Source organism: Aquarana catesbeiana, linkage group LG12, assembly GCF_042186555.1.
Source record: "Aquarana catesbeiana isolate 2022-GZ linkage group LG12, ASM4218655v1, whole genome shotgun sequence".
Lineage (NCBI taxonomy): Eukaryota > Metazoa > Chordata > Amphibia > Anura > Ranidae > Aquarana > Aquarana catesbeiana.
The window spans coordinates 230,994,971-231,014,399 of record NC_133335.1 but is presented as its reverse complement, the minus strand read 5'-3'; the positions used below and the strand labels follow the sequence as shown (position 1 = coordinate 231,014,399).

The window sequence follows — 19,429 nt, the reverse complement described above, 5'->3', positions numbered from 1 at the left end:
TAACAGTTATAGTGATGGTAAAATGGTATCCCAAGACCGGATGGATGCTGCCTTCCTCAGATGGGGTAATCCAAAGGAAACTACAAGAAAAAGAAAAACTGCAGGCGCGCACCCCTAGTGCATTACCAAAGATAATTTATTAATAAAAAGTTGTAAAAAAGTGGGTACTCACAAAATGCAACTGCCAATAAGCCATAACATACACGGTATATGGACATGCACAGGACACGGGGTACGGCTGACGCATTTTGGGGGTGCACCCCTTTCCTTTCCTCATCAGCATAGCTCTGAGGAAGGGGGTGCGCCCCCTGAAACACATCAGCTGTACCCTGTGTCCTGTGCCTGTCCATATACCGTGTATTTTATGGCTTATTGGCAGTTGCATTTTGTGAGTACCCACTTTTATACAACTTTTTATTAACCGCTTGCCGACCAGCCGTCGTCATTATACTGCGGTAGGTCGGCACGATCCCGCGAGCCGACGTATAGCTACGATGGTTCGGGATAGCAGGCGGGGACGTGCTCACGCGCCCGCTGCACTGCGGGGGTGTCGATGCTCGTGATGACCGCCGGCCACGAGCAATCGCGGGCACGAGAGGCAGAACAGGGACGAGTGTGTGTGTGTAAACACACAAATCCCTGGTTTGTTCTGTGAGAGGTGACAGATCGTGTGTTCCTAATAGCTAGGAACCACGATCTGTCATTTCCTTTAAGTCAGTCCCCTCCCCCTACAGTTAGAAACACATAGTCAGGGAAAACAGTTAACCCCTTGATCGCCCCCTAGTGTTAACCCCTTCCCTGCCAGTGACATTTTTACAGTAATCAGTGCATTTTTATAGCACTGATCGCTGTATAAATGCCAATGGTCCTAAAAATGTGTCAAAAGTGTCCGATGTGTCCGCCATAATGTCGCAGCCCCAATAAAAAAAATCGCAGATCACCACCATTATTAGTAAAAAAAAATAAAAAATGCTATAAATCTATCCCCTATTTTGTAGACGCTATAACTTTTGCGCAAACCAATCAATATACGCTTATTGCGATTTTTTTTTTTTTTTTTTACCAAAAATATGTAGAAGAATAAATATCGGCCTAAACTGAGAAAATTTTCTTTTTTAAGAAAACAAAAAATGGGGATATTTATTACAGCAAAAAGTACAAAATATTGTGTTTATTTTTGAAAATCGTCGCTCTTTTTTTGTTTATAGCGCAAAAAATAAAAACCGCAGAGGTGATCAAATACCACCAAAAGAAAGCTCTATTTGTGGGGAAAAAAAAAGGACATCAATTTTGTTTGGGTGCAGTGTCGCACGACCATGCATTGTGCAGTGCCGAATTGCAAAAAATTGCCTTGGTCATTCAGCAGCCAAATCTTCTGGGGCTGAAGCGGTTAATAAATGATCTTTCGGTAATGCCCTAGGTGTGAGCACTCCTTCCATATTTGTTTTTCTTGACGAAAAGGAATAGCGAAAGAGAGGGGAAGGAGTGTGAGCGAGAGGAAAGGATAAAGGGAGAGAATGAAGAGAAAGAGGAAAAGAGAGAGAGGGAAGTACTAGGCTTGTGCAATGCGTTTCGTAACGAATCGAAATTCAGCCGAATTTTGCATCTATCGAACATTCAGGTGCATCCGAATAAAAAAAATAACGAATTTCAACTAATATGAAAGAAATTATAGCGGATATAACGAATGAATTCGACATGATTCGGTAATTCGTTAAAGGTCGAATGAAACAAAAGGTCAACTGAAAGTAAATCTTACAGTCCAATCAGCTGATTAATTTTGTGCTGGAGGTTGGATTACTGGCAAAGTGCATTCCTGAGAACTGAGTGAGAAGGGTGTTGTATTGTATTTGAGCAGAGGAGAAGAGATACTGTCATTGTGTGTGTTAATAGATTCAATAAACAAACGACTTTCCAAACTACGAATCATTATCACAAATATATATACATACATAAATATCGAATTTCAACGAATACAAACGAAATTATAGCACATATAACGAATGAATTCGACATGATTCAGTAATTCGATAAAGGTCTAATGAAACAAAAGGTCAACTCAAAGTAAATCTTACAGTCCAATCAGCTGATTAAAGTGGAGGGCCACCCTAAAAAAAAAAAAATTAGATGAAAAAGCCTAAAAAAATTAAAAAATAAAAAACATTTGAAAAAAAGAAAATTTTTTAAACTTACCTAAACCCTTGTTGCTAGGCAGCCTTCGTAATCTGCCTCTTCCTATTCCGCGGCGTGTTCTGCTCCTCGGTGAGCGGCCCTGTTGCCTTCTGGGAACTATGTGTGTTCCCAGAACACCACGGGGCCATTCACAGAGCGCCGCGCCGCTCGCGCGTACGCAGTAGGAAACTGGCAGTAAAGCCGCAAGGCTCCACTGCCTGTTTCCCTTACTTAGGATGGCGGTGCCGGGACCCGAGAGCCGAGAGACGGGTCGGCCTCGGGCGGCCGACATCGTGGGCACCCAGGACAGGTAAGTACTTATTTAAAGTCAACAGCTACAGTGTTTGTAGCTGCTGACTTTTAATTTTTTTTTTTTTCAGGGACGGAATCCAGCTTTAATTTTGTGCTGGAGGTCGGATTACTGCAGTGCATTCCTGAGAATTGAGTGAGAAGGGTGTTGTATTGTATTTGAGCAGAGGAGAAGAGATGCTGTCATTGTGTGTGTTAATAGATTCAATAAACAAACGACTTTCCAAACTACGAATATATATACATACCTAAATATCGAAATTCAACGAATACGAAAGAAATTATAGCGGATATAACGAATGAATTCGACACGATTCGAGATTCAGTATAACGAATATCGACGCTCTACGAGTAATAACGAATTATCTGAAAACATATTAACGGATATAACAGAACGAAATTATGTATTTTACGAATGACAACGACACGAAACTAAACAAAATTTCCCGTTGTGCACAAGTCTAGGAAGGACAACGGGAGAAAAAAGGAGGAAAGAAAGAGGTGGGAGGGGATCGAGAGGAAAGGAGAAAGAAAGAGAGAGAAAAAGAAAGGGAAGAAGAGAGCGATCGAGGGAAGAAAGGAGATATATAGGTAAAGAAAAGGAGAGCTATCCTGCCGTCATCAGCTCTCTTCTTCCATTTAGCATCTCAGAACACCAGAATCTCGGTGTTCCCAAACCTTGAACACATTTGGCCCCGATCCGCCATCACCGTTGACAGGTCCTCTTCATATATATTTATTGCAGACATTTCTTTTTTTTTTTTTTATAAGTGCACATATGCTGTTTACTCGGTAGAGTGCCGCACTTGAGACGGCACATTTAGAAATCAGTAATAACAATAATAATTGAAGTGCGTTTAATGCATAACAGCTCCTTTGGAACCTAAGAGCCTCTTATCTCTACACCGGAGTGAAGATAAAACATAAAAGACTATTTTGTAACACAAAACCCTCGATAGCGGCTTTCAAGCTTTATTTTTTTAATTTTTTTTTTTTCAAATTGACAATCAATTGACAAGCGCAGAGTAAATCAGGAGCGTGCCTGATTTGTGTATCTAAATTACTCCAAGAAGCACCGCGCCATCCAAGCCCAGAACACTTCATTTTAAAGCATCATTTAAAAGTCATCAATTCAAACGTGTTAAAAGGACGAGCTGATTTAAATTGATCTCTTTTGTTGTAATGTGGAGTTATTCTGAACAGGCAGCCGAGGAAAATAGATATTTTTTTTTTTCAGAGAAGTTTATTTTATATATGATCGTGTCAAGGGGTCCCCCCACATTCTTGGAAGGAAGACAATAAAACGGGAGTTTTGGCCACCACGGGACCAAGGATAGTGGGGGGGGTACAGACAGTACTCCTGTATGGGGCCCAATCAGGTCAACAGGAGGGGTCACCAACTTCTTAACGCCGCGCGTCCCCTTTTTTTTCACTCCTTATCACCGATTACAACACCCAGAATCCCCTGCTGCTGGTAGGGCTAGGGAAGTGCAAGGGGCGCACTGACAATGCTACGGAAGGGGCCCCAAGGCCAGTGGACACACCCTTCTAGATGAAGCTTCACTCCAAATCCTAAAGATGTAGGAAGCCCCCAAAAAAGAGTGCTGTGTGTCAGAGGGGTGCAGGGTAATGGAGGATGCAGAGTGAGGTGTAATTGGGAATGCAGAGGGTACAGAGAGCAGGGTGATGAGGGGTGCAGGAAGCGGGGTAATGGGGGATGTGGAGGGTGTAGAGAGCAGGGTGATGGGGGATGCAGGGAGCAGGGTAATGGGTGTAGAGTGCAGGGTAATTTTAATTTTCTTTAAGAGCCTTGGGTGACACCACTAACACTTCAGGGTACAATGGATAGCGCGCCCCCCGCTGGGTGCTGTGGTTCATCCTGAGAGCCAATTTGCCACTACAGGCCACCAGAGGAACCATAGCGAGGGATACACCTGGAAGTGCCAGACAGTATCAATAGCCAGAGTTCTTCAAGAGAGAGAGAGTTGGGTCTTCCCACCCACCAGGTATTTATCTACTACTTTTGTAGGGTCTGGTTTTGTCACAGAGGTAACAGGGTGGCTTTAAAGTCACCAGTGGGCATCTGTAATAACTCACTTATTCTTGAACTTTTATAATCGTACAAAGTGTACTTCTTAGGAATTACTTGCATTTTTTTAATTACTTGTATTCTCTCCCTGTCAAAACAGAAGTGTCAGGCTGTAAAGGTTTCTTCCCTCCGCAGAGGATGTCCTATCTCCTGTCTAAGCTCACTGATAACACTCATAGAACTGTATATATATATATATGTGTGAATAGGTGCTAGAACACCCACCTACTAAGTCACTTCTTGTCTCCGCCCCTACCCACCTCCGAGCAACATCTCTTGGTTCCACCCCTTACCCACCAGCAGCAGTTGAACCCCCAGCAACAATAGACCTCCCCAGCAACAATAGGCCACCACACAAAAACAGGTCCCCTCCAGTAACAATAGATCTTCCAGCAGCCAGCATCAGTAGACCCTGCAGCACACCCCAGCACCCCTTGTCATTAGATACATTCAGTGCTGGAGGTGCCGGAACTGCGTTCCCCCGCATTCCCGGCAAATTAAGTGAAATAAAATGAGAGCCTTTGTTATAGGACAGTTTTTTTATCTTCCTCCAGCAGCCCAGAGACATTGTCAATCAGCTCTAAGCACAGGGAGGAGACTGGTCAGCCACCACTAGGGGGCCTCACAGCCTGACACGTCTGCTTTTAACAGGGAAGGAATACAAGTGAAAAACAGCACAGCACACACACACTTAGTGATAAGGCTGCACAGATAGAGCAGCGTAAATGTGGAGATTCTAAGAAAAGCTCACCCCTGACTAGTTCTATGTAAGCAAAGATGCTAATCGCAGTTTATGGAGAAGATGGCCACTTATAAAATGCATTTGCAGTATAATTTCTGGTTAGCACAGTGGAGGTTGGCAGATCTGTAGGGTCGTATAAGTATATAAGTGTTGTCACCACAGGGGGGCACTGTGGACAGCACAATTAATTATATAATATGCCACGTCCTAGACTGAGTATATATAAGGAATTAGAAAAACAATGGACTTTTCAGGCATATTGCACTATGGTTTAAAAAGATCTGTAGGGTTGTTGAATTGCTTTCTGCATCTTTGGCAGGCAAAAAATACATTCCATGTGTGTTAATCTGTTTTGCTGGCATAAATGACCCTCCAGGAATGGGCCTCACAAATAATTTACCTTGTATCCCTGGATGTCTCCGTTCTGTGTCTCCAGAGGTGGAGGGTCCCATGTCACATCCAGCTGTACCGCCGTGGCGGTCTGTATAGCGACGTTCTGCGGTGGAGCTGTGGGCACTAAGAGAAAGAAATGGAAGAATGTACAGTATTTATTTCCTGTTTGAACCCAGAATTCCAGCGCTGTAAGGCTATAAACGCTGTGCCCATAGTAAGTGTATATCATACACACACACACACCATGACATTCACAACACAACACTCTGCACTGTTCACAATGAAGGTTGATGTGTATTCAGATCAATATGAAGGTGCAGGATTATGAGATAAAGTCCTTGTACTGAGAATTGCAATGACCAAGGTTGCACAGCTCAGAGCATTGTCCATGCTGTGTCTATAGGTAGGTGGCCTTCACAATGTATCACAATGTAGTAGTTTGGCTTTCACCATGGCCAAAATGTTCCCAGGTGTCGTGATTGTAAAGTCATAGTCTGTTCTGAATACCTTCAATATAATGTACATGGCTGATAATATCATTTGGAATGTGGCGCCCATACCTAGAATATCACAGCATAGACTACAGTAAAAAAAAATTCTATTTTCCGGTAGCACATCTACTGCAAGAGTGAAAAAAAAAAAAAAAGATACAATGCATCTTTTTCTTCTTGCCAGGCAAGATAAAAAAAAACACTTTGAAAAGTAGAACTAAAGGCAAAACTTTTTTTATTCCATTTTGCATGGGCATTGCCCAGGGGGCCTCAGGTGCATGGGGGCCCCATGATAATTTTGCATTATATCATACTGCCAACTGTCCCAGACTTGCTAGGGCAGTCATGCTTTTTACTAAGCTGTCCTAGGATGGCTGTGTCCCACAATCTGTACTATGCCCTCCTGATCCCAGTATTGTGCCCTCCTGACCCCCCCACCCCCCATACTTTCCCCCCCTGATCCCCGTATTGTTTCCTCCTGCCCCCCCCCCCATGTATTGTGCCCTTCTGCCTCCCCCCTGTACTGTGCCCTCCTGATCCCAATAATGTGCCCTCCTGCCCCCCCGTACTGTGCCCTCCTCACCCCCCCTTTTGCCTCCCCCTGTACTGTGCCTCCTGACCCCCCCCCCCATTGCCTCCCCGCCTGTACTGTGCCCTCCTGATCCAAATATTGTTTCCTCCTGCACTCCCCATATATTGTGTCCTTCTGCCTCTCTTCTGTATTGTGCCCTCCTGATCCCCCCCCCCCCCCCACATAATGTGCTCTCCTGATCTCAGTACTGTGCCCTCCTGACCCCTCGCTTCTGCCTTATGCCCTGTACTGTGCTCTCCTGATCCTAGTATTGTACCCTCCTGATCCCTGTATTGTGCCCCCCCTGACCCCCCCCCCCCCGTATTGTGCCCTTCTGCCTCCCCCCCTTACTGTTTCTCCGAATCCCCCATATTATGCCCTCCTAATCCGAGTATTATGCCCTTCTGCCTCCTCCCCCCTGTCCTGTGCCCTCCTGACCCCCCCTATTGCCACCCCACCCCATACTCTGACCTCCTTATCCCAGTATTTTTTACCTCCTGCCCCCCTCCCCCCCATATTGTGCCCTTCTGCCTCCCCCCTGTATTGTGCGCTCTTTACCCTCCCGAATTGTGTTCTTCTACCACCCCCCTCCCACCCCCCCCGTAGTGTGCCCTGCTGATCCCAGTATTGTGCTTTTCTGCCTCCCCTCTACTGTGCCCTTTGTGCTCATTAGTCTTTGATTTATGGTGTGTTTTCTTCTTGTTTTAAAATCTATTTTATTGAAAGTACTAATAAATATATGTTTATTTTCTATCAACTATTTATACTTTAATCTTGTAATAGTGTCAATGTGTTTAACCACTTCAGCTCCGGAAGGTTTTACCCCCTTCATGACCAGACCATTTTTTGCTTTTCAGCACTGCACTATTCCTAAATGACAGCACCAGTGACACTAATACAGTGATCAGTGCTAATACTATACACTGTCACTGTACCAATGACACTGGCTGGGAAGAGGTTAACATCAAGGGGCAATTAAAGGGTTAACTGTGTGCCTAACAAGTGTTAATGTGTGCTGCTTTTATGAAGAGAGGTGAATGTGTTTTAGCAGGGAGAAAACACAGACACATGGCAGCTCTGTGTACAGAGCCCTGTGTTGTTAGTAAACACAAGGCTCTGTACTGTGATTCGCTGAGCCGATCAGCAGGTACCGCCCATAAATCATTGGCCGGATCCTGGTAACCGACTTGTGCTGCAGTGAATGACAAAAGAAAAAAAAAATTGTTGCTGCAAGAAATTTGCATCTGAATGTAACTTTTTTTTTTTTTTTTTTAAAGGTCATGTAAATCCATAAGATCGGTGATCTTCATGTGTAGATTGTAAGTTCTAAAGAGCAGAGCCCTCTGATTCCTCTTGTATTGAATTGTATTGTAGTGTCGGCCCTCATATTGTAAAGCGCTGAGCAAACGGTCGGCGTCATATAAATTCTATATAATAATAATAATAATAATGTGTATGGCCAACATGAAAACAATTGACAAAGGTACTCCAATAAATATAAATGTATTAAAAACAAACTCTCACCTGCTTCTCCCACAAACACTTCTTGGGGAACACTTGCCGGTCCTTCCCCGACCGCGTTGTACACGCTGATTCTGATCTCGTATCGCTTGTGCTTGTTCAAATCTGACACAACAGACAAAATGGTGGCAGGAAGATTATTCAAATATATTGTACGGGTTATCCTGGGAAAAAAATGTTTGATGCCTTTCAGCTACTTTGAGAACTAATACAGTGGTCTCCAAAATGTATCTCTTTGCTTGCCTTTATGCAGCCCCTAGGGGGCAACATTCATCCCACTGACACCAATGATGGGGCACTATAACTCCCACTGATACTAATGATGGAACACTATTCATTCCACTGACACCAACGATGAGGCCTTATTTCCACTGACACAAATGATGGGCCACTGATACCAATGATGGGCCACTCTTTCTTCCACTGACACCAATGATGGGACACTATTCCTTCTACGGTCACCAACAATGAGACATTATTTCCACTGGCACCAATGATAGGGCACTATTCCTCTCCCTGACACTAACAAAAATGCACCATTACTTCCACTGACACCAATGATGGGCCACTCTTCTTTCCACTGACATCAACGATGAGGCCTTATTTCCACTGACACCAATGATGGGACACTATTCCTTCCACTGACACCAATGATGGGGTAATATTCTTCCCACTGACACCAATGATGGGGCACTATTCCTCCCACTGACACCAATGATGGGGCACTCTTCCTTCCACTGACACTAACAAAGAGGCACCATTACTTCCACTGATATCAATGATGGGACACTATTCCTTCCACTGACACCAATGATGAGGCCTTATTTCCACAGACACCAATAATGGGGCACTATTCCTCCCACTGACACCAATGATGAGATACTATTCCTCCCACTGACACCAATGATGGGGCACTATTCCTCCCACTGACACCAATGGTGGGTCACTATTCCTCCCACTGACACCAATGATGGAGCACTATTCCTCCCACTGACACCAATGATGGGTCACTATTCCTCCCACTGACACCAATGATGGGTCACTATTCCTCCCACTGACACCAATGATGGGTCACTATTCCTCCCACTGACACCAATGATGGGACACTATTCCTCCCACTGACACCAATGATGGGACACTATTCCTTCCACTGACACCAATGATAAGGCCTTATTCCCACTGACACCAATGATGGGGCACTATTCCTTCCACTGACACCAATGATAAGGCCTTATTCCCGCTGACCCCAAGATGGGGCTCTTTATTTACAAAGCTTGGAGATCACGGAACTAGTACATAGTCAGGAATGGCGGCGTATCTGTGTTTTCTGTATTAATGGTGAATTATGGGAAAATAATGCAGCGGTAGAACGGCGAGGGTCTAGTGACTTTACCCTTCTTCTTTTTTTGTTGTAGATGAAAGTGGAAGGATCCGCTAGTGGTGACAACCTGTCTACAAATCCAAACAGATTTCCCGCACACTTCTGATTATCTGATACACAGAAGATACAAAGTAGCAGCAGAGCAGCAGCTGTTACATTGTATCCTCTACATATCACATAAACAAGGAGAAGTGCTGCGACCTGCTTGGATTTCTATAGACTGCAGATGGATCAAAGGGTGAAAAAAAGTGAAAACTATTTATTTTTTTTCTTTGCTCAGAATGCTCAGGGGTCTCGGGAAGCGAATTGTCATTCAGTTTATTTCTCAAGCTGCTTCTTGTATCTTTTGCATCAGATATCTCAACCTTCACACAGCCATTCGTAGCTGAAAAGGATATTCAATTGAACACTTATTTTTATATTCTATAAACACTAAAGCACTGAGATTTCATTTTTACTCTACAGTATGTTATAACTAGTAGCATGCAGTTAGAGAGCAGAGAGGTGAGCTCATCAGTCATCTGCTTCTCCTTTCATTGTCCAGTCACAGGCTGGAGGAGGGACAAGACCTGTAAGCTTTACTTAAATCAGTATTAAACCCAAAATAAAAAAATGTAATATGCTGCAGCTTGCCAAACCTTAGGTGTGATGGCTGCATTAGTTTTTCTTTTAACCTTTTTTCCTTTATTTTTCACCTGGTGATCCTGCCAGTAGCACGCCTACTTAGGCTAGGTTTACATGTATGCAGTTTTTTTTTTTTTTTTTTAGATCTGTGGAAACGCACTACAATCCATTGAAGACCTCAATATGTATACAGCGGGGAAAATAATGATTAGTTCCCCTGCAGATTGTGTAAATTTGCCCACTTACAAAAAAATGAAGGGTCTATAATTTTTATCATAGGTGTATTTTAAATGAGACAGAATATCAACCAAAAGTCCAGAAAAAAACACGATACAAATGTTATAAATTGAGTTGCAGTTCAGTGAGTAAAATAAGTATTTGATCCCCTACCCACCAACAATAATTCTGCCCCCCACAGACTGGCTACAGTAGGTGCTCATGTGGTACACAGATTAGTCCTGTCAATATAAGAAGGTTCTCCTAACGACAACTCGTTATGTGTATAAAAGACACCTGTCCACAGAATCTCTTTCTTCCATTCAAACCTCATCATCATGGGCAACACCAAAGAGCTGTCAGAGGACCTCAGGGACAAGATTGTAGACCTGCACAAGGCTGGAATGGGCTACAAGACCATCAGCAAGAAGCTTGGTGAGAAGGAGACAATTGTTGGAGCGATTGTTCGTAAATGGAAGAAATATACAATAACCATCAATCGCCAACGGTCTGGAGCTCCATGCAAGATTTCACCTCATGGGGTGAGGATCATCATGAGAAAAGTGAGGGATCAGAACTACACGGGAGGAGCTTCTGAATGATCTCAAGGCAGTTGGGACCACAGTCACCAAACAAACCATTGGTAACACAATACGCCGCCATGGATTGAAATCCTGCAGCACCGCCAAGGTCCCCCTTCTCAAGAAGGCACATGTACAGGTCCGTCTGAAGTTTACCAATGAATATCCCAATGATTGGGACACAGTGCTGTGGTCAGATGAGACCAAAATTGAGCTCTTTGGCAATAACTTGACGTGTTTGGAGGAAGAAAAATGCTGACTATGACCCTAAGAACACCATTCCTACAGTCAAACGTGGAGGTGGTAACATGATGCTTTGGGGCTGTTTCTCTGCTAAAGGTACAAGACCGACTTTGCCGCATTGAGGGGCCAATGGACGGGGCCATGTATTGCACAATCTTCGTTGAGAACCTTCTTCCCTCAGCCAGAACACTGAAGATGGGTTGTGGATGGGTCTTCCAGCATGACAATGACCCAAAACATACCGCCAAGGCAACAAAGAAGTGGTTCAAGAAGAAGCACATGATGGAGTGGCCTAGCCAGTCTCCAGACCTTAATCCTATAGAAGATTTATGGAGGGAGCTGAAACTGAGTTGCCAAGAGACAGCCAAGAAACCTTAAGGATTTAGAGAAGATCTGTAAAGAAGAGTGGACCAAAATCCCTCCTGAGATGTGTGCAAACCTGGTCACCAACTACAAGAAACGTCTGACCTCTGTGATCGCCAACAAGGGTTTCTCCACCAACTACTAAGTCATGTGTTGCTTGGGGATCAAATACTTATTTTAGTTCCTGAACTGCAACTCAATTTATAAAATTTGTATCATGCTTTTTTCTGGATTTTTGGTTGATATTCTGTCTTTATCATTTAAAATACACCTATGATAAAAATGATAGACCCTTCATTTCTTTTAAGTGGGCAAACTTACACAATCTGCAGGGGATCAAATAATAATTTTCCCCCACTGTATATATGGCTTTGAAGTAGTTTACCGGGGTTATGGGTGAAGCTATCAGCCATAACCCCGTTTTTTTTTTCAGCCAACGATTCTCTTTCTCATAAAAGTAATGCAAGCGGCTTATTAGCTTTTAGAAGAAGCTGGAGGGGTTGTCCCCCTCCTCCCTGCTGTTTTTCAAGGTTTCTCTGGCTTACCGGTCTTACCAGCAAGCCTGGGAAATGATCCAACAGTTTGCACAGCTGGTCATAGAGGTGAGACAAGAGCGTCTCTGATCAGCTCTATGATCTTAGAGGACCGGAGCGAGACCATGACATCACTTCCAGTCTAGGGCGGAAGTAAACACATTTTTTTTTTTCTTTAAAGCATCAGATCAATTTTTTTTTTTTTTTGCTCTTTTGCTTTCAAAGGTAGAAGAGAGATTTGGGGTCCTATTGACCCCAGATGTCTCCATAAAGAGGACCTGTCATCCTTGTTTCTATCACAAGGGATGTTCACAATCCTTATAATAGGAATAAAAGTGGTAAAAAAATATATTAAAGGGACAGTTTAAATATAACAAAAAAAAATAAAATAAGGAAAAAAAAAAAAAAGTAAAGCGCCCCCATTCCTCTGCGCTCACGTTTTAGAAGCGAATGCAGATGTAAATCACGCACGCATATGTAAACTGTGTTTGCACCACACATGTGAGGTGTCGTCGTGATCATTAGAGTGAGAGCAATAATTCTAGCGCCAGACCTCCTCTGTACCTTTTAAATAGGTAATCTGTAAAAAATGTTAAAGTGTCGCCTAAGGAGATTTACAAGTATTGTAGTTTCTCGCCATTCCACGAGCGTGCGCAATTTTAAAGCGTGACATGTTAGATATCTATTTACTCAGTGTAACATCATCTTTTATATTTTATTAAAAAAATTGGGTTATATATTGTGTTTTTTTTGCATTCAAATTCTTTAAAGTGTTTTTTATTCCCCCCAAAAATTGCATTAGAAAAAAAGGCTGTGCAAATAACGCGTGGCATAAAAAAAATTGCAACAATCGCCATTTTATTCTCTAGGATCTCTGCTACAAAAATATATAATGTTTGGGGTTTCAAAGTAATTTTCTAGCAAAAAATATACTGATTGCTACTAGGCATGTGCAATTCGTCTAGTTCCGCAATTATTTTTTTTAACTAATTTCGATAAATTCGTTAATTCGGAAATTAACTGAACTAAATCCGAATTAACGAAAACCAGTTCAATGAATTTTTCAGAATATTCGTAAATTCGAATATTCGTAAATACGTCCATTCCTACATTCAAAAATTCGAAATTCAGAAACTCGAAAATCTGAAATGGTTACTAACTAATAATAACTTAACTATTACTAACTATTTAATTATAGGTATTGGAATTTCCTTTCAAATTTGGCTGTGAACATAATGAATACGAATTTATCCGAAGTTACGATTTATCCGAAATAATAAATGCCGCATCTGAACGATTGAAACCTAACAAATGAATAATAATCATTTTTTTTATTATTAGTATTATTTATTATTAATTTGTTCAGTTCCAGCTGTTTAGATGCGGCATTCATTATTTCGGATAATTTGTATAAGTATAATTTAATAGTTATTATTATTTAGTTAGATATTTTCTCGAATTTTCTTTCTTATTTTTGAATTTTCGAATTTACGAATTGCGATCATAACGAATAACCCGAAAAATGAATAAAAAACCCCCCAAATACGAACACACTTTTCGACAGTGCCAGGAAAGGCCTGTTCTGGAGGTGGTTACAGTAACAGTTTTTATTTCTTTTGGGATAAAGGTTTTACATAAAAAAAAGCTTATCATTGTAAGCACCCCTGTTAGTGGTAAATGGTTTGTCTGAACCCTCTAACTGTTGCTTTTCCTGGACTGTTTGATCTGTTGAAAATAAAGAAGAAAAGCCAAAAAAAAAAAGAAAACAAATGCAGCCACTACACACAGCCATTAGGAATTGAAAAGCTACAACATATTGCATTTTTTGCTTTGGGGTTTAATACTGCTTTACTTACAGTATACAAAAAACAGCTCTTTTCCCCATGCCAGACAGCGCTGTGCTGTGTAGCAGAGCTGTGTAAATTTCAGGACTGGATGGACAGAATGACAACGAAGGAACTGAGATTTATTTTACTCTAAAAGTATTCTAGTAGCATGCAGTTAGTTGTGACCGCACTTACTGTCCAGCTCGTACTGGGTGAGGGCCGGCTCGCTCAGGTTCCGGATCATGTAGGTCGCTATGTGGAATGGTAGAGCAAGGATCGGGGTGGAGAAGGGGGTGAGGGACAAACGGAGGACAGGAGTGAGGCAATGTTAGTATACATAAGACATGCAGACATAAAGACAGCTCTCTTTTCACACAAATACATAGATTGGAAGCATACATAAAAGTTCACTCTTTGTGATGTGGGAGCGTTGAACCTTATGCGGATGCGTTTTAATGCGACGCGTAGTTTGTGGTCCTAGAGGCTGCTCACCAGCAACTGTGGGGTCTTAGAGGGGAAAAAAGAGTGACCCCTATTGCCGAATATCTGAAAGATCCTGGGGAGGCGAGTGAAGTGACAACCTCAGCCTGGACTCTGACCAGGCCACGCCTCCAACACTCTTCTCTCCACCCCCTGGAGTTTAGTCTTGGGGATATGGACCCCCAGAGGAGTTTGTTGAAGTTTTGACAGGATGGGAGCATCACAACAGCTTGTACAGAATTTTAAATATTTTTTTTTGTTACGCCAACACATTTCTGAACCCCCAAAACGCGTTGGCTATTGCTAAATAAAAATCCTTTAAAAGTCCATACAAGCTGGTGTGGTGCTCCCATCCTTTAAAAACTTCAACAAAAGATTGTTCATGTAGGGGATATGGTTGGAAATTTCGGTTTTGTTCTTACCACAATATCTACATTTGCATCCCAAGATTGCTGAAATATGCACAATATACATGCACAAATTTGGAAAACAGTTCAAGTTTTTTGCATTTTTTACACATACAATTTATTTTCGAAAAGCCAAAATGTGTTTTTGTTCTTGGAAGAATCTGTGGAACAAAGGTATCACAAATCTGGTGGAGGCTGCCTCATGTCTGTGGTTGGGTATATATACCCTACATGGCCAAAGGTTGGTGGATACCTGAGCATCACACCTACATGAGCTTGTTGGACATCCCATTCCAAAGCCGCAAAATCAGGCCATACAATCTCTATTGAGCAAAGACATTATAGACAATTGTACTATTCCAACTTTGTGGTAACCGTTTGATGAAGACCCTTTTCTGTTTCAGCATGACTGTGCCCCCCCGCCCCCCCCCCCCCCCCCTGTGTACAAAGCCAGTTTCATAAAGACATGGTGTGACCAGTTTGGACCAGTTCCCCAAAGACATGGGCTGACCAGCTCCATAAAGACATTGGTTGACCAGCTTGAACCAGCACCATGAGGACATGGGTTGATCAGTTTGGACCAGCTCCATAAAGACATGGTGTGACCAGTTTGCACCAGCTCCAAAAAGACATGGGCTGACTAGCTCCTTAAAGAAATGGGCTGACCAGCTCCATAAAGACATGGTGTGACCAGTTTGGACCAGCTCCATAAATACATGGTGTGACCAGTTTGGACCAGCTCCATAAATACATGGTGTGACCAGTTTGGACCAGCTCCCCAAAGACATGGGCTGACCAGTTTAGACCAGCTCCATAAAGACATGGGCTGACCAGTTTGGACCAGCTTCCCAAAGACATGGGCTGACCAGCTCCAAAAAAGACATGGGTTTACCAGCTTGAACCAGGACCATGAGGAAATGGATTGATCTGTTTGGATCAGCTCCATAAAGACATGGGTTGATCAACTTGAACCAGCACCATGAGGACATGGGTTGACCAGTTTGGACCAGCTCCATAAAGACATGGCGTGACCAATTTGGTGTGAAGGAACTGGAGTGTCCTGGACAGAACCCTGGCCCAAACCCTATGGAACACCTTAGGGATGAATGGTAACAGCAATGGTGAGCCAGGTTTTCCCATCAAACATCAGTACCTGAGCACAAATATTCTTTTGGCTGAGTAGGCAAGGGCTCTATGCAGGACACTTCAGTTCCTCCACACCAAACTGGTCACACCATGTCTTTATGGAGCTGGCTTTGGGATTAATTGGACCACTGATTGTGAGCCAGGTCTTCTCATCCTAACACCAGTATCCGACCTCACAAATGGACACGATTTCCCCACAGACACTCTCCAGAATCCTGTGAAAAGCCTTCCCAGAGAATGTTATGGCCTCAAAGGTGGGCAGCCCCATTTCAATGGCCATGGTTTTGGAATGAGATGTCCAACAAGCTCATAAATGTGTGATAGTCAGATATCCACAGACTTCTTCCTATATATAGTATTTTTGTGAAAAAGCCACTAGGGACAAAAAAAATACTAAAACTGACCATAGATGATGCGATTTTCTTTCCTGCAACCACTGGTTGCAAAAAGGAAAATCGCTCTATTCCTTCATCAACAGTCAAGAGTTGATATGGGAATCCCTCCCGTGGAGCTATTATGTTCTACTGGTGGGGGCCACAATGATTATTGCTACTGGTAATAATCACACCCTAAAAATCCAACATGCTGGTTGTACCCAAGTTGATTGATGGATCCACTTGGGTACAATTGGCCTTCCCATACATGGTTCGAATCTCGACCGGTCCCTGCTGAACCAGCCAAGTCTCAAACCGGCTTAAGGTTACCCATAAATACGATCTGATTGTTGCTTGATCCCACTGCCAACAGTCCAATCATTTGTCTAAAGAATGCCCCCTACCTTTACAGACTCTCCCAGACAGGCTGATTTTGAGGAAGAATAAAGTCCCTATTTATTTTCTTGACCAATTACTACTGTACCCCAAATGTATGGCAAGTCACTGTTTGCAGTTTTTCAGATACATATGTGCAGCTTTGGGGCCAATTTTCTGAGCAACACTTAAGTGTATTTATTTAACGGACTTCATTATTGCACTATAATTGTCTCATGGAAATGTTCGGTTCACACACAGTTATCACGTAGGTTAAGAACAGCCATTTTTTCCCCACAAAAACAAGTTATTTAAAGGAGAAGTAAATGACATGTGAAGCCCTTCAGGAGGTAAGTGGAGCACTGTCATTGACACTTACCTCTGAGTCCCCATCACTAGACCGAGATCCTAGAGAACACCGCTCTGGCTGCCGCTCACCTTGGCTCCTGGGATGATGTAGGGTTGAAGGAGTCCTCCCTATAGTCTACTAGGGGCCGAATATTTCAAGCAAGTGGGACCTGGTGGTAGGTGGGCAGCAGTAAGAGCTGCTTTTTCAAGAGGCCTCAGTCTAGTGATAGGTGGCTCAGATGTAAGTGTACATTACTGGGTTACACTTCTCTCCTCCTGCACTTTAAAGTGACACTAAGCAATATCCTTATTCTCCAAAAATAATTTATACACATCCACGACTTAATGGATCTGTAATCTGTTTATCATTAAATATTGTATTTCTGCCTGATTGTAAATTCCTCCATGAGCTTCCGAACCTCTCCTCTCCCCCACCCCCTCACTTATGTCTGTTTGGACCAAGCAGGGCATGTTGGTTCCTCTATGCACACTACAAATCTCATAGTCCAATGTCCACCTCTGGAGTAAGCAAGAGAGGGTGGCTATGTTCCTACATTCAGCTAGAGCTAGACCATGGTGAATGAACAAAGCCAACCTCCAGCAAGAAGTTAGATCACAGTTACCACTTCAGTCGCATAACTTACTTCTAAGTGAGGTGTGCCCCATATTCTGCTCACTGCTCCTTAAATCGCCTTTCTAGTGATGCCCGGTCCTTTTCCTGCCACTGAGCTTCTGGCATTGTCAGGGTTGATTGCCTCGGGTCTAACATTGTGGTACAGTGAAAGTCCTAAAGGCTTGCTGTCCCTTTTTGTCCTCTCCTCCATTTAGAAAGTTCCTTGCGTGGGTTTTACTGAATGTAACACATTCTGTGAATGGACGAGGGAATCCTGTCATTCATCAGCCTCTGCCCCATTTACGGAATGTGCTGCATTCTGCGAAAGACCATGCAAGGAACTTTCTGAATGGAGGAGGTGACAGAAATGCCTGGATAGTTGGTTCTTGGGATCTCCTAAAGGTCCTACAGTGTTCGACCCGAGGCAATTAATTCATAGAGCACCAAAGTTCCCACGCTGTAAAGAGGACCGGGCATCACTGGAGAAATTTCTATATTAAGAAGCCATGTGACCTCCCATGATGCAATGCGCAGTAGGAATGATCTAAGGTTTGGGCTGAATCTGCGTAAAGCTTGATGATGGACTGCCGGCCCAATTGGCTGCAGCTGTTGAATTCCCAGCCCACAGCTGCACATAACGAAGGGGAAGGATGCTGGTGACATTAACCTAACATGGGCACACGGACAGGTTTGGTCAATTATATAGTCCAGTATAACCATTGAGCTATTATGGGCACATGGTCAAAGTTGGACAATGTTGTTATTTGGTCATGTGGCCGTATTAGGTTAATGATATCACCAGCATCATCGTCCCATTGGTACATGAAAGGTCAGCAATTCCATGGCCACAGCCAATTGGGAAAGTGGCCTGATATCATGTGACCGTTTCCATGGGTTCAGGCTGATCTGAGTTTGGCCTGAACCTTGGCTCATCCTTAACGGACAATTGACGGTTTATCACATGATGGGGGACATCATTTCCTGTATAGGTGCCAATACAGAGCTTACACCGGCATTTTATGGAAGCTGCGATGGAGGAAGGAGTAGTAAGTAAGTGGGTCAGCCGGTAACCTTTTGAAGAGACCCTGTCACTTCATCCTAAATAGGTCAACTGATTCCCTATAACCTCTGCGATCATCTGTGTGAATTTACTTTTTTACATTGAGAATCCCACAAAAATTAATAATGAGTGTTATAATTTCAGCTTTTCCCTGGGATTAAAACTTTAACCGAAAGATTTGTTTGCAATTGAACAATAACTTGCACAGAGGAACTACCATGTTTTTATGCTTCAGAGAAATGACCCTTTCATCCGGTAATAGCAGACCGAAGATATTATAAACGCCTATTTTCTTATTTTCATTTTTTCTTTTAACAAAATGGCAGGTCAGCCATCAGGTTTATGCGGTGAAATGCCACGATTAGCGCTGGGATGCCAACACATCCGCAGTTACTTTTCACACGCTGTAAACACTGAGCATGCTGCTAATTAACAAAGTCTCTTTTCACACATCTGAGAACTTCGTCAGAGGTGATAAGAGGCCGTGTGAAGCTGCCCGACTCAACGTTTTCTGCTACATCCCTGTCCTCAGGAGGGCAGGCACTGTTTCCAAACTGCGGGAGGCAGTGGC

The 19,429-nt window shown here is 43.0% G+C and overlaps 1 protein-coding gene across 4 annotated transcripts in view; it reads right to left on the bottom strand.

Annotated features, from left to right (window-relative positions):
- The window catches only part of SDK2 (sidekick cell adhesion molecule 2), an 818,277-nt gene that overhangs the window by 61,875 nt on the left and 736,973 nt on the right, over nt 1-19,429 (bottom strand). For 2 of the 4 annotated variants that reach the window (XM_073606891.1, XM_073606892.1), the window contains exons 34-36: nt 14,251-14,307; nt 8,292-8,393; nt 5,713-5,828 (exon numbers count right to left, since the gene is read on the bottom strand). In XM_073606891.1, coding sequence (XP_073462992.1) covers nt 5,713-5,828; nt 8,292-8,393; nt 14,251-14,307 — 275 coding nt within the window. The remainder of the gene's footprint in view (nt 1-5,712; nt 5,829-8,291; nt 8,394-14,250; nt 14,308-19,429) is intronic. The other 2 variants (XM_073606893.1, XM_073606894.1) reach the window with 1 other exon arrangement.